Source organism: Gorilla gorilla, chromosome 21, assembly GCF_029281585.2.
Source record: "Gorilla gorilla gorilla isolate KB3781 chromosome 21, NHGRI_mGorGor1-v2.1_pri, whole genome shotgun sequence".
Classification (NCBI taxonomy): Eukaryota; Metazoa; Chordata; class Mammalia; order Primates; family Hominidae; genus Gorilla; species Gorilla gorilla.
Genome location: NC_073245.2, coordinates 15,982,108 through 16,006,642, shown reverse-complemented (window position 1 = coordinate 16,006,642; position 24,535 = coordinate 15,982,108). Strand labels below are relative to the sequence as shown.

Here is a 24,535-nt window from a genome sequence, read left to right as displayed (position 1 = left end):
AATCTCTACTCACCCTCTTGGGTTCAGCCATTCTTTTGACTTCATTTATATGCCAATTACTCTGAAATGTGTATCTTGAGCCCAGAACTGTCTCTTGAACTGGAGAGTCATAAATCCAGTGACCCTTGGATATTTAATGAGCATCTCATCTTAACATGTCCAAAGTTCCGGATCTTCCCCCCAAACTGGCTCCCCCCTACATACTTCTTCGTCTCAGTAGAAGGCAACTCCTCGCCCTAGATGTTCAGGCCAAATCCTTTGGAGTCATTCTTGCCTCTGCTCTTTCTCTTACACCAACATCCTGCCCATAGGCAACTCCTAGTGACTCTACCCTCAAAGTACACACAGAATCCGACCACTTCTTCCGCCTCCTCCTCCACCACCATCACAGAGCCGGTCCAGAGTGATCCTGCTTGGTGTTCCCACCTCTACCCTGGTCCCACTAAGTTTTCAACTTAGCAGCCAGATGGATCCTTTTAAAATCTAAATCAGATTTTGTGAAGGCTCTGCTCAAAACCATCTGGGACAGGTGTGACGGCTCATGCCTGTAATCCCAGCACTTTGGGAGGCAAAGACAGGAGGATTGCCTGAGTTCGGGAGTTCAAGACTAGTCTGGGCAACATAACAAGACCCTGTCTCTACAAGACACACACACACACACAAAATCTGAAGGATTTCTTATCTCACTCAGAGTAAAAGCCAGATCCTTACAGTGGCCTACAAGACCTTTGCTCTTGAACTCACATTTCTCTCCCCTCCTTCACTGTGTCAGCCACATGGGCCTCCTGGCAGGTCCTTAAGCACGTTAAAAAAAAATTTTTTTTTAAGTGGCTGTGCCCTCTGCCTGGAATACTCTTTCCCCAGATATCCACGTGGCTCACATCCTCATGCATATCCATTTTTTGATCAAATGTCACCTTTTCACTGACCTCCCTGTTTTAAACTGTAACCACCTTATTACCAGTATTCCCTGTAGCCCTTCCAACTTTATTTTCCTTCATCTTATCTGGCATATGTACCTCATACTTATGATCTTCTCCCTCCCACAGTCAGAAATTTTCCATCCATTTAGTTTACTACCATATCACCCATGCCTAGAAGGGTGCCCAACACAGAGTCAGTAATCATTTTGAATGAATTTATTTGATTCCGTCTTATTTTTCTTCTCTCTGATGTCAGTTGTACTTAAAGACCATCTGCAGGATAGCCTTCATTTTTTTTTCATGCTGTCTATATCCCAATAAAAATGCCCCCCTGCAGAAAGTTAATTCTTCATTGTCCATTCCTCTGAAATGATTCAGAAATACTGGTAGTATTTTTAAGAAGTTATATGTGAGTGCATATTGTATTATAGGAAGCAGTTGCTTCTCTTAACTAATATTATGATTCTTTTCAGATTTAAAGGAAGCAAGAAAGATGACATTCTGGGAGTTTCATATAACAGGTTGATTAAAATTGATGCAGCCACCGGGATTCCAGTGACAACATGGAGATTCACAAATATCAAACAGTGGAATGTAAACTGGGAAACCCGGCAGGTAAAGTGAAAGTTTTTGCTCTTCAGTGTTGAGCCTATAAATGTGTGTCCCTCAGAATTGCAGATTATTCTGATTTTTAAAAGGTGTTCTTCTATTTAGACCTAAGAAACCACAAGCATGTGGTAACTGTCTGCTAAAATAATCATATGCAATTCTGGGCAGCTTCCTAACAGGCACAGGCCAAATGCTCTTGCATTAGCACCGCAAGTTGGCTTAGTCTCCATGCAGACTTTCAATATAGACAGGTTCTGAAATTGCTGAGCAGTTTCATTAATTTTCATTGACTCAGCATAGGATTATATAGGATTTAGCTTGATACTTACTTACGAGAAACTACTGGAGATGTAACTGCTATGCAAAATAAATCCAAAAAAAGCCTCATCTGACTGGCTGCCAAGAAACCCGATGGAGGACTCGAAGATTCAGTTGCTCACCTGGAGAGCATTCCAGGCCCAAAAGGGAAAAACTGCTGAAGAAGAAAGTGAGGTCCATAGTGAAGACTGAGAAAAGCTTCACCTCTTAAAACCAGGAGCCCTCAAACCCCTAGCCTATGTTACAGCCTCCCATCATCTCCCATCCTAGGAGCTAAGTTCAGGCCAAGCCTGTATCATGGAAAATTCCAGATGAAGTTAGAGGCAGCTTAGCATCCTGCCACTAATTTAAAACATTCTGCCCAGTGCTTTGGGAGGCCGAGGTGGGAGGATCAGTTGAGGCTGGGAGTTCGAGACCAGCCTGGGCAACATAATGAGACCCTGTCTCTACAGAAAATTAAAAAAAAAAAAGCTGAACTAGCCAGGTGTGATGGTGTGCACCTGTAGTTTCAGCTACTCAGCCAGGGATGATCAGTTGAGGTTCGAGGTTACAGTGAGCTGTGATTGTGCCACTGCACTCCAGCCTGGGTAACAAAGCAAGACCCTGTTCCATTCATTCTTGAATTAATTAAAACATTCGGATGTTGCTGATACAGACTCAATCTTCCCTCATTCCTTTGGCATTCTCATTTTCCAATAGAAAGTCATTGATGTAGAGGGATGGTAAGAGACCCACACATTTGTTAAGAACCCTGACTTCCTCTCAGCAGTGTTGATAATCATCTGGGTGCTTATTTGTAAAATCAAGTTCAGAGATTAGACGACCTCTAAGACGGCAGCTCTAAAGCCTTGATGCGTATTAGGATCACCTGGAGAGCTTTAAAACCCCACTGCCTAGACCACACCCAAGGCCAGTTAAATCTGAATCTCTGAGAGGAGGAGCGAACCATTAGTAATTTTTAAAGGTCCACAAGTGATTTCAATGGGCAGCCAAGGTTGTGAACCAGCAAAGTCTCTAAGTCTTTCTTCTAGTGCTTAGAGTTTATGACTTGCAGCTAGGAAAGGGTTCGGGGCAGTGGCTGTAGGAAAACTCAGGCAGACTTTTATTCATTAAAGAGCCTGCAGGCCGGGTGCAGTGGCTCACGCCTATAATCCCAACACTTTGGGGGTCCGAGGCATGGATCACTTGAGGTCAGGCGTTCAAGACCAGCCTGGCCAACATGGTGAAACCCCCGTCTCTACTGAAAATACAAAAATTAGCCAGGTGTGGTGGCACACACCTGTAATCCCAACTACTTGGGAGGCTGAGGCATGAGAATCGCTTGAACCTGGGAGGCAGAGGTTGCAGTGGCCCAAGATCGTGCCACTGTACCCCGGCCTGGGTGACACAGAGAGACTCCATCTCAAAAAAAAATAAAAATAAAGTGCCTGCGAAGCACCCTGCCCCTCAACACAGGGAGACAGGGAGTGCTTGGGCAAAATCCTTGTATCTAAACTATAGACAGGAAATGTGTTGGGAGTTTTTTTAACCAGACGTGCAGCAAAGTCGACACCACCAGAGGGCGCAAAGAGAGCAAAGATGTTTTCTGGAAGTGTTTAATGGAAGTGATGGTTTTCTGTGTGTTTTAGAGGGATATCCATCTGTCATCCACCTCAGCAGCCCTCAGCTCCAGGGGCCAGTCCAGCAAAGCACCTCTTTCTCATCATTCCTTGTCAGAGTTTAAGCTTCTCTGTGCCTTCCTCTTCCAGGTGGTCATCGAGTTTGACCAAAACGTCTTTACTGCTTTCACCTGCCTGAGTGCAGATTGCAAGATTGTGCACGAGTACATTGGCGGCTACATTTTCTTGTCCACCCGCTCCAAGGACCAGAATGAAACACTCGATGAGGACTTGTTCCACAAATTGACCGGCGGTCAGGATTGAAACAAGCACGCGTGCTCGGCTCACACCAACAAGGCAAGCCAAAGGCGCCCCTCCCCAGAGGGATCCCTAACTTGCCCAGCATGTAGATTCTGGACTAACAGACAACATACATTCACCGCTGGTCACCCAGATCCTCATTCAAACCCACTGCTGGCACATCCCTTTCCTTACTTTGCCCTGTGCTACCAGCCACGGAAGGAGCCTCTCTTGTTTTTTCTATAAAATGGGTGAGCAGGAGAAAAGCAGGTGCCCTAAGATTGCTCTAAGGCCCAGCATGTGGTTACAGTTCTCTGACTTGCAGAACTTGCCAGGTGTATGGCTACAAGTTATCCTCGTGCTGATCTGTCTCATTACTAAGTCAATGGAGAAGACAGAAAGGTAAAAATCACGTGTAGCGAGAACAACTCTTATTTCACAAACTCAGGTATGAAACGAAACGCCTGTCCTTCATGGAACTGCTTTTAGCTCCTGTCTTTTCAAAATGGCAGAGGGAGTTCCTACACACACTTTTTCCCTGGAGGCCAAGGTCTAGGGGTAGAAAGGGGAGGGGTGGGGCTACCAGGTAGCAGTTGACAACCCAAGGTCAGAGGAGTGGCCTTCAGTGTCATCTGTCCACAGTGATACCTGCCAAGATGACCACTGACCCACATCTGGTCTTAGTCATTGGTCTCCTCAGATTTCTGGGGCCACCTGCAAGCCCCATTCCATTCCTACAGATCTCTCAGCCACCTGCAAGTCCTTTGTGAAGATGTGGGTGACACAGGGGGACAGGAAAACCCATTTCTCAACCCGGATCCATGTCTCAACTGCTTCTACTCTGGGTTGGGATTCAGGAAGACAGGCACAGTCCTCTCTGTTCATAGAAACACCTGCCAGCGTCAAGGATTCCAGTCAGGTCTCTATCCCAACTGGTCAGGGAGAGAAGAGCAGACCTATTCTCAAAGACCACCATGTCCAAGGTCTGATAGCTCCCCACTGGCTGCCCCCACAGGGGCTTTAGGCTGGTCTGGGTCATGGGGAAGCATCCCTCTTACCACTGGTCTGTGTTCTCCTGGATTTGGTATCTATGTTGGTACGACTCCTGGCCTTTTATCTAAAGGCCTTTGGCTTTTGTAAATCACAAGCCAATAATAGACTTTTTTCTCCCCCTCTGTTTTTTGCTGTGTCATCTCTGCCTCGAGACTGCCTTGAGACAGTGCTTGCCTTGAGAGAGTGAGCCAATTAACAGCTGCCTGGATTGTCATTTTCCATTTTGGTTTGTTAGAGGTGGGAGGGGTGGGCTTTGAGAAGGTCAAAAGCAAAACCAGAAGTAAAGGGAAATATCAGACAATATTTTATTATTTTTTCATAGATGTTCTGCCACACAAAGAACTTGGGGTGTAAGGATAAGGCAAAAGCTCCAATCCCATTTTTCAGTTCTCCTAGGATGCACCCCTCAGGGAGCCTGGCCAGAGTTCCGAGGCCCGTGATCGTCAGCTGTTGCTTTATTTTCCATCAAAGCCCTCTGAGAAGTGAGACCTCAGCAATTCCGGGAGCCACATAGAGACAGACTTGGCAAGGGACCCCCTGGTTCTGAGCCAGTAGCTGCCATCTGGAAATTCCTCTTTTAGCTAGCCTCTCCTTAGAGGTGAATGTGAATGAAGCCTCCCAGGCACCCGCTGAATTTCTGAGGCCTTGCTTAAAGCTCAGAAGTGGTTTAGGCATTTGGAAAATCTGGTTCACATCATAAAGAACTTGATTTGAAATGTTTTCTATAGAAACAAGCGCTAAGTGTACCGTATTATACTTGATGTTGGTCATTTCTCAGTCCTATTTCTCAGTTCTATTATTTTAGAACCTAGTCAGTTCTTTAAGATTATAACTGGTCCTACATTAAAATAATGCTTCTCGATGTCAGATTTTACCTGTTTGCTGAACATCTCTGCCTAATTTACCAAAGCCAGACCTTCAGTTCAACATGCTTCCTTAGCTTTTCATAGTTGTCTGACATTTCCATGAAAACAAAGGAACCAACTGGTTTTAACCAAACTTTGTTTGGTTACAGTTTTCAGGGGAGTGTTTCTTCCGCGACACACAGCAACATCCCAAAGAAATAAACAAGTGTGACAAAAAAAAAAAAAAAAAAAACCTAAATGCTACTGTTCCAAAGAGCAACTTAATGGTTTTTTTAATACTGAGTGCACAAGGTCACCCAACTTCCTATGATGAAATTTTAAATTAATGGGCACCTTTCAACATCATTTGCTTCCTTATCTACAGTTGATTCAGAAATCTGCATTTTTTATTCTTTTATATGACGTTTAAGTAAAAGATTTATATGGATTTGAGTGCAGTCCTGTTGTGTCCTCTCCAACCTACTGTCTCCAAAAAGGTGACTGTTTCCTCTCTTATGAAAAGGGACTGCAACTCTGAGGTCTAACATGTGTCTCTCCTCACAGCGCCAAGATGCCAGGTCATTTCCTCCCGTGGTGTGGGGAGTGGCAGATTCCAGGGGTCCTCAGAGAGCCCCTTAGAAACCTCATTTACCCGCTGGTTTCAACTCCTTTCTCACTGACTTGGTCACAGATTTCCTGGCATATCCTGCCTTTTCGTGAGCTCTTTTGTCTCTTTCCAGTTCTATATTAAAACACACACACACACACACACACACACACACACACACACACACACACACACACACACACCAGCAAGCAAAGATCCCCAGCGGCAATAGAACAGCGGAAGCCTCTGATTCTGATGGCTGAGTGTTGAGGGCACTTTGCTTTAGTGACATGCAGTTTATAGATATCCCTTTGTGCAATTCTCATGTCAGCCCATAGAGGGTAGAAATGGCTTCCTCTACAAAGGAGAAAGATTCAGAAGGTGAACTTGCCCGGGGTCACACTGCCAATGAGCAGTGTTTGTCTTGACTCCAGAAGCCACTAAGCTTAACCCAGCAAACCCCACCCTTCCTTCCCCAGCCTTGCCCAGCCTTGAAATGCCCCTTACCCCAGCTCCAGAGCAGGCGTTCCTGAGCTCAGTCTCACACCAGTAAGAGAGAACCAGGGGCATTAAGAGCAGTTAGCTGTGGGAGGAGAGGCTGAACCAAAAAGGTCTGGGAGCTAGAGAAATGAGGTGCTTAGAGTGTTGTTTTTTTCTTTGTTTTGATTTTTGTTTTTGTTTTTTGAGATGGAGTTTCGCTCTTGTTGCCCAGGCTGGAGAGCAATGGTGTGATCTCGGCTAACCACAACCTCCGCCTCCCAGGTTCAAGCGATTCTCCTACCTCAGCCTCCCGAGTAGCTGGGACTACGGGCATGCACCACCACGCCTGGCTAATTTTGTATTTTTTTTAGTAGAGACAGGGTTTCTCCATGTTAGTCAGGCTAGTCTTGAACTCCTGACCTCAGGTGATCCACCTGCCTCGGCCTCCCAAAGTGCTGGGATTACAGGCGTGAGCCACCATGCTTAATTTTGGGAAAGTTTCATTTTTAGTCCCACAGTCAGAAAAGTAAGGAAATGAGGAAGCTTTAATTTGAAAACTCATTTAATACAAGAAGTCAAGATATTTTGTAATATCTGTCTTCTAAAATCACTTTAAAATTTTATTTTTAACTCACAAGATTTATTTTTTGGGGCTGGGCGTAGTGGCTCACCTTGTAATCCCAGCACTTTGGGAGGCCAAGGCAGGAGGCTCACCCGAGCCCAGGAGTTCAAGACCAGCTTGGGCAACACAGCAAGACCCCATCTCTACAAAGATTTTTAAAATTAGCTGGGCATGGTGGCACATGCCTGTAGTCCCAGCTACTTGGGAGGCTGAGATGAGAGGATCCCTTGAGCCCCAGGAGTTCAAGGTGGCAGTGAGCTATGATCATGCCATCACACTCCAACCTCAGTGATCCTGTCTCAAAAAAAAAAAAATTTGGCTTCTACATTTAGTATCTCTATATTCATTTTAATTATTTTCTCACATAGCGTGACTTTCCTGCCTCTCTCCCTTCCGCCCCTGTCACCCCAGAATCTCTCAGTGGTAGGAGAAAGAAGGGGAACATTCCTCTTTGTTATTTCACCCATCTTTCCTTCTCATGCACCCTACAGCCAAGGACTCTTGAGTCCAGGAAATGATAGCTGGAAAATCTGAAAAAGTGAAGCCCTTGGCCCTCACTTGCATCAAAGTTTTTCCAATTCCTTGAACCTCACTGGAGTTGTGTGGAAATATTGAGTGCTATCAGAAAGAGGGGAGGCCGGGCACGGTGGCTCACGCCTGTAATCCCAGCATTTTGGGAGGCCGAGGCAGGAGGATCACCTGAGGTCGGGAGTTCGAGACCAGCCTGACCAAAATGGAGAAACCCCGTCTCTACTAAAAATACAAAATTAGCCAGGTGTGGTGGCACCTGCCTGTAATCCCAGCTACTCGGGAGGCTGAGGCAGGAGAATCACTTGAACCCAGGAGGCAGAGATTGCGATGAGCCGAGATCACACCATTGCACTCCAGCTTGGGTGAAAGAGCGAGACTCCTCCATCTCAAAAAAACAAAAACAAAACAAACAAAACAAACAAACAAAAACAGAAAAGAAAAAGCTATCCTGACATTTGCACACACATCTCATGTTGCATCAAGACTCAGTGATTGGCCGGGTGTGGTGGCTCACATCTGTAATCCCAGCATTTTGGGAAGCCAAGGCGGAAGGATTGCTTGAGCCTAGGAGTTCAAGACCATCCTGGGCAACAGCAAGACCCTGTCTCTATTTAAAATAACTATAATAATTTTTGTAAAGGCTCAGTTATCTCAGAGGAGTCCCAATTTTTAAAAAACCTGAATGAGAATGCTCCTGACTAACACCTGTGGGGAAGATTCTTTCCACTAAAAGGATTTACTTCTTTTCTCCAACTTACTCTGTGAGCTCCAAAAACACCCATAATTCCCCATGTGCTGCAGTGTCTTCAGTCATCACAGAGGAAAAATCCTATAGCCACTTCTCCCCAGCCACTGCAAATGACAAACGCTGCATGGGGACTTAACAGGATAGTGTCTCTCTTCTTCACCCCTGGAAGTTGGGCGGGGAGGCCTCTGGCTACCCTCTGACATCCCTCAGTTGCAAAAGTGGACCATGGAGAGAAGGCAGAGCCCTGTGTGACAGGAGCAGAGGATCTGGGGGAGGGAAGGGCCCAACACCCCAAGCCTGTGCCCTCTGACTCAAGAGATGTGCTGATGGACATAAATGGGGCCGGTAACAGGGAAGGCAAATTAAGTTCAAAAATATAGACAGCTATGACTGCACCACTGCACTCCAGCCCGGGCGACAAAGCACGACCCTGAGAAAATTTTATTCTCTAAAAATAAAATTTTAAAATAAATTTATAGATATATATATATAATATAAATAAAAAATACATATATATAAAACTGTAAGGAAAGAGTAGGGCTTGCAGCAAGGCCTGGGGTCAGGGCTCAGTGCATAGGCTCTATTGCTGGTGATGGGGTAGCTGGTTTGGGCCCAGCCCCTGGCTGGTAGGGGAGGCTGTTGGAAGAGAGCAAAGACCTCTTCCAGGCAGTGCTACAGAGGTCAGGAGGCAGAACTAACGGTGGGATATTCTGGGAAGCCAGGAGGGCTGGGGATGAAGGTCTGACCAGGTGCTTACAAAGGGGCCCTGAATCTCTGTGCTACCAACTTAATTTCCTGAAATGTCACTAAAGAACCAACATTATTGGCAGCCAGCCCAGCCCATGTGACCCAATGTTATTTAAAAAGAAAAAGAAAAATGTAGCAGAACCACTGTTACCTTTCTAGGAGTTACAGACATCCAACTTCAAAATGGAAAGACCCTCATTGCTATTGAGGGTGAGATACCACGCATGAAACCCACGTGGACTGCAACTCAAAGTGTGGTCCTTGGCCCCGCAACATTTGTCAGAAAGGCAGAATTCTCACAGGGCCAGGACTAGGGTGGCACAGGTGAGGCATCCCGGGCACAGCATTTAAGGAGGCCCTCACTGTCAGGGTCGTACAGGGCACCTCCTCGGCTCACCCTAATCCCAGCTCTGAGGTCCACCCAGACCTTTCTGAGTCAGAGTCTGCCTTTTAACAAGACTCTCAGCGATATGTGTGCCCAGAGAAGTGTAAGAAGCTCTGGCCTTAGAGATGTAGCATTGATTTGGCAGGGAGGATACCAGACACCAGAGGAATTGTCAAGAAAGAGTGTAGATGCCATAAATTCTGCCAGCCAGTGTACTGAGTTAATGGTGTCCCCCCACATTCACATCTGCAGAGAACCTGAGAATGTGACCTTATGTGAAAATAGGGTCTTTGCAGAAGTAATCAAGTAAAGATGACGTCATACTGGATTAAGGTGAGTCCTAAATTCAATATGACTGGTGTCCTTAAAAAAAGGAAAAGGTAGGCTGGGGGCAGTGGCTCATGCCTGTAATCCCAGCACTTTGGGAGGCTGAGGCAGGCAGAGCACCTGAGGTCAGGAGTTCGAGGCCAGGCTGACCAACATGGTGAAACCCCATCTCTACTAAAAGTACAAAACTTAGCCAGGCATGGTGATGGGCGCCTGTAATCCCAGCTACTGGGAGGCTGAGGCAGGGGAATCACTTGAACCTGGGAGGCAGAGGTTGCAGTGAGCCAAGACCGTGCCATTGCACTCCAGCCTGGGCAACAAGAACAGAACTCTGTCTTAAACAAACAAACTAACAAAGGAAAAGAGCAGGAAAGGCCATGTGATGATGGAGACAGAGACAGGGGTGATGCAGGTGCAGGCCAAGGAGTCCCAAAGACAGCCAGCAAACACCAGCAGCCAGGAAGAGGCAAGGACGGATTCCTCCCTGCGCCCTTCAGAGACAGCATGGCCCTGCCGCCATCTTGATTTTGGACTTCTAGGCTCCAGAACTGTGGGAGAATAAATTTCTGTTTCAAGCCATAAGGCTTATGGTAATTTTGTTACACCAGTTCTAGGAAAATAATGCAGCCAGAATCTTCACATCTTTAAAAATGGGGATGCTACCTTTCCACTCTATCACTGGAAGAAATGTATGAGAGAATGATGCAAAAATGCTTTTAAAACCATAATATGCAATACAAATGTAAAGTATTATTTTTAACAAGAACATATTTTTAATTAGAAAAATAGTTTATCCGCTTATTTTCAAATAAGTGTGATGGTTTGTGTGACAGTTTGGATCATTGTTCAGCAAATATTTTCTCCCCTCTCCTCTCATACCATGGGTAGCATATACTACCTGCCCGCTTACTGTTGGGCTTGGCCGTTTGACTTCCTTTGGCCCAGAGGCTGCCACTGTGCTTTTGCAATCCTTTTGCACTCCTGCCTCCACTGTGAGAACAGGATTCCCCAGGTCATCACCTGAGCCACTGAATGGAATCCATGCAGCAGATCTAAATGGAGTCCACAGCCTGGAGCCAAGCTGAGCTAGATCAGCTGACCCACAGACAATTTGTGTGGGAACAAATTCTTGTTATTGTAAAACACTGAGTTCTGGAGCAGTGTGTTAAGCAGCATCATTGTGGAATAGCTGACTAATGCAGGATGAGATATCCCCAAAAAGGAGAATAAGAAATCTATCCCATTCTAGCGGTATCCTAAGACACAGCTGATGGCATTTCAGAGTGTGTCTTTCTCATCTTTATACCATCCTGTCACCTGGTTTTTGTTTTTGTATTTTAATAAGCTATCTATTAAGCCATTTGAAACTCATGGAAATTGGCCAGGCACAGTGGCTCACACCTGTAATCCCAGCACTTTGGGAGGCCAAGGCAGGTGGATCACCTGAGGTCAGGAGTTCAAGATCAGCCTGACCAACATGGAGAAACCCCATCTCTACTAAAAATACAAAAATTAGCCAGGCGAGGTGGAGCGCGCCTGTAATCCCAGCTACTCGGGAGGCTGAGACAGGAGAATCACTTGAACCTGGGAGGCGGAGGTTGCAGTGAGCTGAGACCATGCCATTGTAGTCCTCCATTGATTACAGTCCATCTCCACCACAATCAGGTCAAGATATATCCCCCACTCAGGTGTAATAATCTGGGACCTTTGTATCATGCATGTGTTTTCTTCAGAGACTCCGGTGTCTCTCTGCCAACACAACCCCATTATTCTGGCCATGCCATCAGGTTAAATAATTTGCTGAATTTCAGGGTAGGTTGACAGGTTGCCATAGCAGTCAAATAGGCCCCAGGAGCAACAGGGATACCAAAAGGGTAAGTGGCTTTGCAAACCAATGACAGAGCAAGTGAAATCAGCTCCCACCTCTCCAAAAAGCAGTCTCAACAATAATATAGCAAACATTTACGTGGCTAAAAGAATTAGAAAGCTCGTGTGTATTAAGGGCTATCACTTTTGTCTCCTATGAGTTCTCTCAATTCATCCCCTAGGTGAGGAAGGTATTATCAGCCCATTGTACGAAGTAGAAAACATGCAGTGGTGCACCGTTAAATGTTTACAACTCTGTGGACTGGGGAAACACTGATTTGCCAATTCCCATGGTGTAAAGATTCCCACCACAGCCAACATGATGTCAGTGAACACAGAGTTGGGAAGAAATGCGAACATCCGTCTTTCCAGTGGGGATAAACCAGCTCCAGCACACATCGGAACTGTGCACAGAGAGGTCAAGCGACTTGTCAAAGTCACTCAGCTAGTATGTGGGAAGCAAGGATTTGTATGAAAATCTTCTGACTTGAGCGTGCTCCTCAACACTACTCTTGATTTCCCATGAGAATGGCAAGGCCTCCGGAGCCAAGGACCCTAGATAGTCTTTACTCGTGACAATGTCCTTGAGTTGATTTTTCTCAGAACATGTTTGAGTAAGACCTACAGAACTCCATAGACACTTTTTTCTTCCAATTACTTTACACTAGGTTTCAAATGCCAAAATAGTGAAAATTTCTGCTAAAAAGTTCTCAGATTCCCACTGTTGGTCCAATGTAACGTTTGCGTGCAAATCTGGGTGAGAGGTGGAGTTAAGAAGGGGAGGAAAGAGTTCTGCCTTTTTCCCAACAAAGACGACACCAAACCAGAGGACTTTCCACCCCTACGACTGGTTGGCCCAACTCTCACTAGTGTGTGGCAATCGTTGGTGCCAAGTCCTACCAGAGAGAGGTGACTTTTCCTAAGGGACTGAGTTCTGTTTCTAGAGGCTGCAACAAATGTCTTTACCCTGACCTTTTCCTCCTTTTATAAGGTTCTTTTAATCGGGTAGACATCAGGAGAGCAAACAGGCAGCCAACACTTGGCAAGAACCTGCTGAATCCATTGCATGTAACTCAAGCAAAGTTCACCCTTTTAAGATAAGGGGCTGCACATGTTACTGTGTGTTGGGGTAAGAAACATACATGGGCACAGTTGGTCAGATATGAGACCACAGGGATTTGTGAGGCATGCCCTTAGTATTCATGATTATGGTTTTTGTTTTGTTTTGTTTGAGATGGGGTCTCATTCTGTCACCCAGGCTGGAGTGCAGTAGTGCCATCTCAGCTCACTGCAACCTCCACCTCCTACGCTCAAGCGGTCCTCCCACCTCAGCCTCCCAAGTGGCTGAGACCACAGGCACGCACCACCCACCTGGCTAATTTTTTGTGTTTTTGGTAGAGACAGGGTTTCGCCATGTTGCCCAGACTGGTCTTGAACTCCTGAGCTCAGGAGATCCACTGGCCTCAGCCTCCCAAGGTGCTAGGGTTATAGGCATGAGCCACCACACCCGGCCATTTATATATGGCATAAGCCACTATGCCATACCTAAAATCAGCTGCCGCAGAACTAAAATGAGCAGATTGCAATTGTGGCCAACACCATTTTTTACCCAAAACCATTTTCCCATCTTCCTTGCTAACAGAACTTGATTTGGGCTGAATCAATGTGTCCAAATCAGTGATAGATCTACACTGGTCTATGCCAATTATGACAATCTTATTCCCTAACTGATCAGCTTCCTTTGTAGGTTGGCGGGGCCGGGGAGGGGCCATGGGATCCAATTCTGACCAATGAGGCCTAAGGGGAAGTATGCTGTGGAGATTTCTGGGAAAGTTTTTTTCTATCCTAACAAAAGGGAAAGTCAGCTGGCTTCACCCTTCACCTTCCTATTCTTCCTGCCTTGAATGTGGATGTGGCTTTTTGTTATGTAAGAAAAATAAATGAATGTATTTAAGCCATTGTTAGGTAGGGTTTCTGTATCTCATAGCTGAACGCATTTCTAACTGATAGTGGTGGGCAATGAACAAGTGAATTTTACAGTAATGGAGCAGAGGGTCAAGTTGACCCTACAATCTTTAGTTTGACTAATTGAATGACTGGAAACCCAATTGGTAGATAAACATAAAGAGTGTCAGAAGGAGGAGAGGTCAGAGCACATAGATAAGTTTTATTTGGGTGACTCTAAGACCTCAGTCTTGCCTGACATAATGGGATTCTGTGACGCATGTGTGTGGACCTTTGCAATGGAGCTGCTCAGAACATCCTTGGAACCCCCCTTTGGAAATTCTCAGCAAAGCCTGATTCACCTTCTCTGTAATTTCCTCACTGTCGATGATTTTTCAGTACTTTCATGGGGGGTTGATTTTTGGAAATATCTGAGACTAAGTAAGGTGCATTATGAGATTAGGATAAATAAAATATTTGGGTGAGTGATTTAATAAATAAACATAATCCTGATAATTGTAGAGTGTGTGTGTGTGTGTGTGTGTGTGTGCGTGTATCAGAAACTCCTCCTGAAAGCAATTCCAGAACATGAATTACAAACATGTTTTTAACACTGGAAGCATCATTTGCAAAAAGATTTCACTTACTAAGTAATTTTGCTGAAGACTCACTTTTGCCAAATAATCTTTTTTATCTCTCTTAAAAGTTGGCAATCCAAACATTGTCTCAAGTAAAACAAGCAAGTATTCTCCATGTTCTCAATACTCCTCCCTCAGAAATGGTCTCAGAGTTCTCATCTTGGGTCCTTTATCAGATTTACTTTATGAAATTGAATATAATTTCTGCAGCAATAAAATGGAAATAATAGCATTTGCCTCCCTCCTAAAGAAATGTGGTGAACAAGAGTTGGTCAGCAACATCTAGAATCTGGAGTATCTCTCATGGGTTCCATAAATACTTGGCATAATTAATAATTGCTAGTAAAGAGATTGTGTTATTAATATATTACTGAGGATTAATAATCATGTATTATAATCTTTCCAGAAATGACAAAATGTCATCACTATTAAAATCTGCTTCAAAAAAATACCTAATGTTCCAATTCTCCGAGATTACTGTCCTACCCTCTTTTCTTCTCAACCCTCCACATCCGCCCCTCAGCTGTTGAGCTCACCTGCACATTATCGAGCAGCATGAAGTTATCATATGGGAACAGCCTCATCTTTTCACTGTGCACCTGTCCTCGCCATATCTTATTTCCTTCTGTTTCAGTGAGGAGTGCCTTCAGAGTATTATCCCCTTGTGGCCTCTGAAGGACTTTATTCCTGCAGTTTCCTCTTCTCTCTTCTGCATCATTCACCTCTCCCCACTCCCCAGTGCCTTCTCATCTAATCTGTAAACATGTTCTGTATCTGTGGGGGGGTTTAAACATGGCTGCAAATTCCTTGACAGTCTTCCCATCAAGAGGGAGGATCTGGCAGGGCACGGTGGCTCATGCCTGTAAAGCCAGCACTTTGGGAGGCCGAGGCGGGAGGATCACTTGAGGTCAGGAGTTCGAGCCCAGCCTGGCCAACATGGCAAAACCCTGTCTCTACTAAAAATACAAAAAATTAGCTGGGCATGGTGGCGTGCACCTGTAATCCCAGCTACGAGGGAGGCTTAGGTGGGAGAATCGTTTGAACCCGGGAGGCTGAGGTTGCAGTGAGCCAAGATTGCACCACTGCACTCCAGACTGGGTGACAGAGCAAGACTCTGTCAAAAAAAAAAAAAAAGGAGGTATCTACGTCCCCACTAATTAAATCTGGGGCGGGGGGGTTGTGGCTAGATTGACCAATAGAGTACAGCAAAAGGGATACTATGTGACCTCCATGCATAGGTCATGAAAGGCCAAGCAGCATCTGTCCTGTGCTGGAGCACTCCCTCACAGAGCCCTGAGACCACTTTGCAAGAACTTCAATTACCCTGAGGCCGCCATGCTAGAGAAGTCACATGTCTGCACTCCAGTCGATAGTCCTGGTGGAGCCTAGCCTTCTAGTCATCCCCATCAAGGTGCCAGGCATGTGAGTGAAGCCACCTTAAACCCTCAAACCAGCCCTTTCAACAGCTGACTACCAGCAGTGACCCCAGTCAATGCTGCAAGGAGCAAAACAATCATCTAGGGGGGCGATAACCAAATTCCTAACCCACAAAATAACGGAATCAAATACAGCAGGTCCTCAAATCATATTGTTTTATTCAATATCATTTTCTTATAATGTGGATGAGAAAAAAAAGTTGGTCTACTGTCTCTGTGAAGTTTGCAGGTTCTCCCCATGTCTACGTGGGTTTTCTCCAGGCATTCTGGTTTCCTTTCACGTCTCAAAGCTGTGTATATCAAGTTCATTGGCGTGTCTGCATGGTTCAAGTCTGAGTGAGTGTGTATGCGTGTCTGAACGCACCCTGCAATGGGATGGCGTCCTGCCCAGGGCTGGTTCCAGCCTTGCACCCTGAGCTGCTAGGATAGGCTCTGGCCACCTGCTACCCTGAACTGGAATAAGCAGGTAAATAATGACCTTTTTATTCATCTTTCTTAAATATAAAATATATGTATAGCTCACATTTATTTTATTTATTTATTTTGAGACGGAGTCTTGCCCTGTCACCCGGGCTGGAGTGCCGTGGCACGATCTTGGCTCACTGCAACCTCCGCCTCCCAGGTTCAAGTGATTCTCCTGCCTCAGCCTCCCAAGTAGCCAGGATTACAGGCGCATGCCACCACGCCCAGGTAATTTCTTGTATTTTTAGTAGAGACGGGGTTTCACTATGTTGACCGGGCTGGTCTCAAACTCCTGACCTCATGATCTGCCCGCCTCAGCCTCCCAAAGGGCTGGGATTACAGGCATGAACCACCGCACCAGGCCATTTATTTTAATATTTAACATTAGAAGTGTTTTGGTCTTTATTTATAAGGTTTGGTGATGTTTTTGTGACCATAAATATGCCACAGGAACCTATCTCTTGTTTATATCAATTCACCTAGAGTAAAATTGGTTTCATGATACATGGCTTCATTCAAAGTCACAGTTTCCAAGAACCTATCAACAACGTTAAGTGATGATGTACTGAATAATGACTTGTTTTAAGCCACTAAGTTTTGGGATACTTGTCAGCAAGAAATAACCACAACAACGTCCCCCACCTTAAATACTTTTTAAACTCTACCTCGCCCTATTCTTCTGCTCCATCTCACCCTAAAGCTTCTCCAGAGAGTTAAGAAGGCTAACACACACTTTCCCGTGTCCTAACTCACTCCTCTCCTGCTTCAGTCTCAACCCCTCAGTAGACCCTGCTCTTGTCCAGGTCATAAATGTCTCCTCTTATTTAGTCTCTAAAAACCTGATCAGCCATGCTTTCCTCAATGAAACAGGCCTCTCCCCTTTCACGGTATCAAACTTTCGTGAGTTTTCTTCTATCTCCCTGACTGCTCCTTCTCATCCACCTCAGCTCATTCCTCCTCCTCTGCCCACCTTCAAAGGATAGAATGATAGCTTAATCCCCTTCTCTTCCATCTCTACTCACCTTCCCTAGGTGACCTCAACCTGTCTATTGGCTTTAAGCACCATCTCACTCCGATGCCTCCCAAATGCAGCCCCAGCTCTCCCCTGAATTCCAGAGCTGGATGGCCAATTGTCTCCTCAACATTTCCTTGGAGACCTGACAGACATCTCAAACTTCACGTGGCCAGAACAAGCCTGTGGTTTCTCTACCCCTCATAGGTTGCTCTCTCAGATCCCTCTATCCCAGGAAATGGCATCTCAATCCAGCCAGTTCTCAGCCAAAAGCCTGGGGATCCTCCCTCATGCCTTCTTTCCTCTCATCCCTCACGTGGCTGCTGGAACAAATTATCACAAATTTGGTGGCTGAAACCAACCCACGATATTTGATATGGTTTGGATTTGTGTCCCTACCCAAATCCCATGTCAAGTTGTAATCCTCAATATTGAAGGTGGGACCTGGTGGGAGGTGATCGGATCTTGGGGGAGGATTTCCCTCTTTGGTGCTGTTCTGATGATCGAGTTCTCACGAGATCTGGTTGTTTGGAGGTGTGTGACACCTCCCCGCTCTCTCTCTTCCTCCTGCTCAAGTCGTGTGAAGATGGTTGCTCCGCCTTTGCCTTCCACCTTGAGTAAAAGCTCCCTGAGGCCTCCTCAGTCATGCTTCCTGTACAGCCTGTGGAATGATGAGCCAACTAAACCTTTTTCTTTGTAAATTACCCAGTCTCAGGTATGTCTTTATAGCAGTGTGAGAATGAACCAACACAATATTGTTCAGCCGTAAAAAGGAATAACATCTTGATACGTGCTGCCACATGGATCAACCTTGAAAATTATGCTTAGTCAAGCCAGAGACCAAAGGACAAATATTGTATGATTCCACTTATAGGAGGTACCTAGAATAGGCAAATATAGAGACAGAAAGTAGAACAGAGGTTACCAAGGGTTGGGGGAAAGAGGGAGTTATTGTTTCATGGGTACAGAGATTTTGTTGGGGATGATGAAAATGTTTCAGGTATAGATAGTGGTGATGGTTACCCAATATCATTGTGAATATATTTAATGCCACTGGAGTGCACACTTGACAAATGGTTTAAATGATAAATATTATGTCATAAATATTTTACCACAATAAAAGTAAGAACAACAACATACACATTTATTGTCTCTAAGTTCTGGAGGGGGGAATCCTGAAATCAGTGTCGCTGGACCAAAGTCAAGGTGTCACCAGGGCCACACATCCTCCAGAGGACCCCATCCACTTCCTTGCTTCTTCCAGTTTGAGAACTGCATTCCTTACATTCTGTGGTCCTTTCTCTATCTTCAAAGTCATCCATGTAGTGTTTTCCTTTGGTTTTTGTTGTTGTTGTTGTTTTGCTTTTCTGAGACAGGGTCTCGCTGCATCACCCAGGCTGGGAGTGCAGTGCAATCACAGCTCACTGCAGCCTCAACCTCCCACCTCAGCCTCTCAAGTAGCTGGAACCACAGGCATGTACCACCATGCCTGGCTAATTTTTAAACTTTTTGTACAGACAGGTTCTCTCTATCTTACCCAGGCTGGTCTTAAACTCCTGGGCTCAAGTGATCCTTCCACCTTGGCCTCCCAAAGTATTCGGATTACAGGCATGAGCTACCATGCCCGGCCTTCCTTCTGTCTTCACATTGCCTTCTCTGTAGTAAGTTGTCCCTCTTCCTCCCTCTTATAAGAATGGTAGTGATTATAGGACAGGCAGGGTGGCTCACACCTGTAATCCCAGCACTTTGGGAGGCTGATGTGAGTGGATCACCTGAGGTCAGGAGTTCAAGACCAGCCTGACCAACATGGAGAAGCCCTGTCTCTATTAAAAATACAAAATTAGCTGGGCGTGGTGGCGCATGCCTGTAATCCCAGCTACTCAGGAGGCTGCGGCAGGAGAATCACTTGAGCCTGGAAGGTGGAGGTTGTGGTGAGCTGAGATTGTGCCATTGCACTCCAGCCTGGGCAACAAGAGCAAAACTCTGTCTCAAAAAAAAAAAAAAAAAAAAAAAAAAGAACGGTAGTGATTACATTCAGGCCCCACAGGGATAATCACCTTATCTCAAGGTCTTTACTTTAATCATACACACAAAATTCCTTTTACTATATAAGATAACATTTACATGTTCCAGGGACTAACACATGGATATCTTTGGGGACTATTATTCAGCCTAACACACCTCACTTCCAGTCCACCAACAGATCCTGCTGATTCTACTTTCAAAACATATTTCAAATCCGTGTACTTGTCTTCGCCTTTACTGTCATTACTCTCAGGGCAACATCACCACCTCCCCCATGGGCATTTTCAACAGCTTCCTAATGTAACTCTCCAGCTTTGCTTTTGCCTGCAATCCACACAGCAACAAAGGCATCTCAAACATAGCAGGCTCTTTCTTGCTATTGCCTGGAATATAATTCCCATGGCCCTGTGCATGACAGCTCCCTCTCATCCTCAGGTCTCAGTTCAAATAAAGTCACCCTTCTTGATGACCATCTTCACTCTCCTTTCCAATTCCTTTATGTCACATCACCCTGTTTATTTCCTTTATAACTCTAATTGCAATCTATAATTACCTACTATGCACCCACAGAAATTAAAAAATTTAAAATAAATAAAAATTTAAAAATCCATAATGACTGTGTTCATTTATTTGCGTATTGTCTGTGTTCCCCAACAGAATGAGAGCTCCTTGAGAGGAGGGACTATGCCTGCTCTGGCATTGAGAACAGTATCTAGCACAGAGCGGCATTCAACGTGATGAGTGAATGAATAAATGAACCAATGAATGTGACACTGCAATCAAGGCCTGTGTCAGTCCAAATAAACAGGTTATGCTGTGGTAACAAGCAACCGAAAACCACAAAGATTTATTTCTCATACTATCTATGCAATGTGATCAGCCCTGGGGGAGCTCGGGTCTTCCTAGGGATCCAGGATGATGGAGCAGCCACCATCAAATAGTGGCAACTGGCATGCCAGTGAGGAAGACACAGCTCTGGAGGGCCTCATACTAACAATTGGATGGCATTGTCTGGAAGTGACACACATCACCTCCTGTTGCAAATCATTGGCCAGAACAAAATGTGGAAACATGGCCCCACCCACCCACAAAGGGCCAGGCAGTACAATCCTACCAGTAGCCAAAAGAGGCAAAACCTGAACTATATGGCCAATAGCCCTGATGACTACCACAGAGCCTTTCACAGAATGACCCCAAATAACCTTTCCAATCTCTCCTCCCTACACTCCTCCTCCATGGCCCCTACCATCCTCCCACCCTCCCACCATACTGAACTACCTATTTGCTCAACACACCACACCTTGTCAAGCCTCCATTTCTTTCACATACTGGGCCCTCTGCCTGGGATGCTCTTAAAAGATAACCACTATTCTGACCGTTGATTCAGAACGGGAATTCCCTCTGCCTGGGATGCTGTTAAGAGGTAACCATTATTCTGACCATTGATTAGTTTTGCCTGTTCTTGAATTTCATAAAAATAAACCCATATAGTATGTACTCTTTTGTGTTTGGCTAAGAGATTCATCTGTGTTGTTAAGCATGGCATAGTTCATTCTTTTTTGTGGCTGTATAGTAACCCGTTGTATGACTATACCATGATTTACGTATCAGTTTTTCTATTGATAGCCTTTTGGGTTGTTTCCATTTTGGAGCATTTATAAAGTTGCTATAAACATTCTTTTGGTGGCTATACACACTCATTTCTCTTGAGTATAAACCCAGGAGTGTAATTTCTGAGTAATAAGGTAGACATATGCCTAGCATTCATAGATACTGCCAAGAAGTTTTCCAAAGTAGCTATACCATTTGACATTCCCACCAGCAGCATATGAGTTCTAGCCAGGCACCATTTAAGCCCAGGAGTTTGAGATTAGCCTGGACAACATAGTGAGACCCCCACCTCAAAAAAAGTTACATTTGCTCCACAACCTTGGCAACATTTGATATTGTCAATCTTTTGAATTTTGGCCATTCTGGTGGGTGTACTATAGTATCTCATTATGGCTTAAATTTGCATTTCAGTGGTAAATAATGATGTTGAGCATATGCTCTTATACTTATTGAACAGCATGCATTTTTTCATTCAACAAAATGTTACTGAACATCCACAATGCAGCTGCACGTTTCTATAGCAATGGGGAATAAATAACACTCGAGCTCCACAAGATTCCAAATCATTGCTTTGTTTGTCAAGCACTTCTATTTTTGAAAGAATTTTCTTTAACATATTAGAAATCTAAATAAATGCACAGACAAACCCTGACTGCTCTTCTGAAGAAAATTCCAAATAAGGAAATGTAACTGATCAGAAACAGGAGAAGGAGAGGGCACAGTCACACTCATTCATTCAGTAAATCTGTCTCTCTCTCTCTCTCTTTTTTTTTTTTTTGTGAGACAGAGTTTTGCTCTTGTTATCCAGCTGGAGCGCAACGGTGCAATCTCAGCTCACTGCAACCTCCATCTCCTGGGTTCAAGTGATTCTCCTGCCTCAGCCTCCTGAGTAGATGGGATTACAGGTGAGTGCCACCACACCCAGTCAATTTTTTGTATTTTAATAGAGATGAGGTTTCACCATGCTGGCCAGGCTCGTCTCCAACTCCTGACCTCAGGTGATCTACCCGCCTCGGCCTCCCAAAGTGCTAGGATTACAGGTGTGAGCCACCGTGCCCAGCCCAGTAAATCTCTCTTAAGCATCTATTGTGTGCAGTTGCTGCCAGATACTCAGATGCAGCAGTGAACAAGCTAGACATAATTCCTGGATGAACAGAGCTCACAGTTCAACTTTTTGTGATGTGATAGTGTGCTCACACTGTGCATGATTTTTTTCTGTCTTCCATCCCTTCTAGGCTGGGAACTGCTTGAGGGAAGGGTCCAAGCCTTGTTCATCTCTGAGCCCCCGTGTTATATACTGAGCACCTGGGTCGTACACTACCATGGTCTCAAGATACATGTGCTGAACTGCTAAGCCAATTCATTGACTTTACAGATGAAAAATATGAGATAGACAGAAGCTTAAGAACACAGACACTGTACCCAGAAAGATGGTAGCGGTGTCGGACTGAGAATCCAGCGTCTTGTGTCCCCGTTAAGGTCCTTTTCCTCTAGTATGCTGCCTCTGGCTGTGGTAAATTCCAGAATATAATTTGTAAATTTTCCTATCCACTGTCCCATCCCACTTCCTAAAGTCACATGCAAAATAAATTGGCAGGTTAGAGTCTGAACTCACATTTCTGTTTGAATCTTTTCCACTATGGATTTTAAAAGGATCTCAAATGGTATCTTCTAAAATTCTAAGCATTCTATCAATCCTCATGCTGAAATATGACTTGGTGAGTGACACTTCAAAAAGAAAATAAACATGCGTCTCAACCCATTACTACTTTATTTCCTCCAGATCATTTCCTCACAGGCAGGGCAGCCACGTCAGTGAACCCACTCAGATATCTTGGTTTCTACCACTTGGAAGCCTCTTTTCTACATTCCATTTTGGGAGAGCTGGCTCTTCCCGGAGACTTGACAACCTGGTACCGTCTCCTCCCACAATCACCCTCCCATTCTTCTGGCTTATCTCTGGTGTCAGAGAAGAATGCAATCTTTAGGCTTGTACATTCTGACTCCCATGTTTTGGGGAAGACCCCTCAGCGTAGCTGACTGGCATCTGGAGGGCAGGGCAGGGGCAGCTGGCCGAGCAGTCACCTGTCACCTGGGCCAGCCCTCATCACCCCATTGCAGGCTGCAAGAGTTGTAAAGAGAGCTGGACAGGACTCACTTAGAAGATACCAGTTCTGGGTCTCTGGGGCAGTCTGTATTGGGAGTAATTATTCCTGGAGTTCTGGGGGTAAGATGGGAACAGCTGGAGTCAGAGCCCCTGAAACTGCTCTGTGGCTTGATGCTTGCCAGGTGTGTTTACTTAGCCATACCGTCAGGGAAAGACTCACATTGCTAATATCAGGGCAGGTGAGACCTGGTTAGCTGTGCAAATAAACCCAGAGCCAGAGTGAAACAGTGAGAATTAGATCACCTTTGCTTTTCACTGGGTAATTAGGAACTCAACACTGTGTGACCTCAGACAAGCCAATTTCTCTCTCTGGGGCTCAGTTTTCTCCTAAAATTGACAAGGAGGGATGGGACCAGACAACTTCTAAAGTTCTTTCTAAGGCCAAAGATCCATGACTCTGATTTTTATCTAAATCCATAAAAGTGTGGCCAAGTATATAATTACTGGCTCTTTTTTCCCCCTGCTGCTATAGTTTTACTGTCTAACCTTGTAATCTTCTTCCAACAGATTTTTTCTCTCAAAGATCCTAAGAATGTGGGGAATCTGAATTGGAAGGTTTTCTGGGACTCAATTTTCTACCTCCACTTTTGCTCACTCCTCCGTCTCAACTCTCATCTTAGCCCTTCTCAATGCTGGGATGCTGGAGGACTTGAGCTGTGAATTTCAGGAACTTGAATTTGATTTTTACTGTTTTGAGTCCTGCCCCATCCACTCCTGGGAATTGTGAAGAACCCCATGATCCTCCATGTACACTGTCATACCTTTTCCCATTCATTTGTCAGAACATTTCTCCTGTGTGCCAGACGCCACCCCAGGCACTAGGGCTAGGAAATAAACCATGCGGCTCTGTTATCAGGAAGTTTAGTCCTAAACTACAGAATGAGCCACATCAATCTGCTTGATGACAGGTAGCCAATGTTACCTAGGAAAGAACACCAAGGAAGGCACTTAATTCGCCTGGGGGCATCCGCTTGGGTGAAATCTTGAAGGATGCTATAGCAGGTGCTGTCAGTGCCTACCCTATCCCCTTAGCCCTCCGTGGAGTTGCTTGATCTATGTGCCAGGAAGTTAAAGCCACAGAAGAACCCTCAAACCAACAAAAAGCAGAAGCTGGTGGATAGATATCCCCTCTTCCTTGCCACTTAATGGAACAATCCTGAGGTATGCTCTACACAGTCTCACAGAGGCCCCCAGCAAGATGAGGCCCCCAGCAAGAAGGAGCCCCAGTTGCCCACGGCAGTCTCTGCTCATCAACACATCATCAGTGCCTTTCCTTCCCTG

The 24,535-nt window shown here is 45.2% G+C and overlaps 1 protein-coding gene and 1 long non-coding RNA gene across 7 annotated transcripts in view; both read left to right on the top strand.

Annotated features, from left to right (window-relative positions):
• Positions 1-6,094, top strand: part of FERMT1 (FERM domain containing kindlin 1) — a 48,447-nt gene extending 42,353 nt beyond the window's left edge. For all 5 annotated transcript variants that reach the window (XM_055372551.2, XM_004061791.5, XM_055372549.2 and 2 more), the window contains 2 exons: positions 1,397-1,538; positions 3,599-6,094. In XM_055372551.2, coding sequence (XP_055228526.2) covers positions 1,397-1,538; positions 3,599-3,772 — 316 coding nt within the window. In that variant the 3' untranslated portion in view covers positions 3,773-6,094. The remainder of the gene's footprint in view (positions 1-1,396; positions 1,539-3,598) is intronic.
• Positions 6,095-7,143: 1,049 nt separating this feature from the next.
• On the top strand, positions 7,144-22,916 carry LOC129529009 (uncharacterized). 2 transcript variants are annotated; one of them, XR_008674381.2, is made up of 5 exons: positions 7,144-16,667; positions 18,028-18,166; positions 20,134-20,899; positions 21,875-21,992; positions 22,323-22,912. It is a non-coding gene; the product is annotated as an uncharacterized lncRNA (long non-coding RNA). The 2 variants fall into 2 exon arrangements; XR_008674380.2 differs by having other exon boundaries at positions 20,134-21,992; positions 22,323-22,916.
• The last annotated feature ends 1,619 nt before the right edge of the window (positions 22,917-24,535 follow it).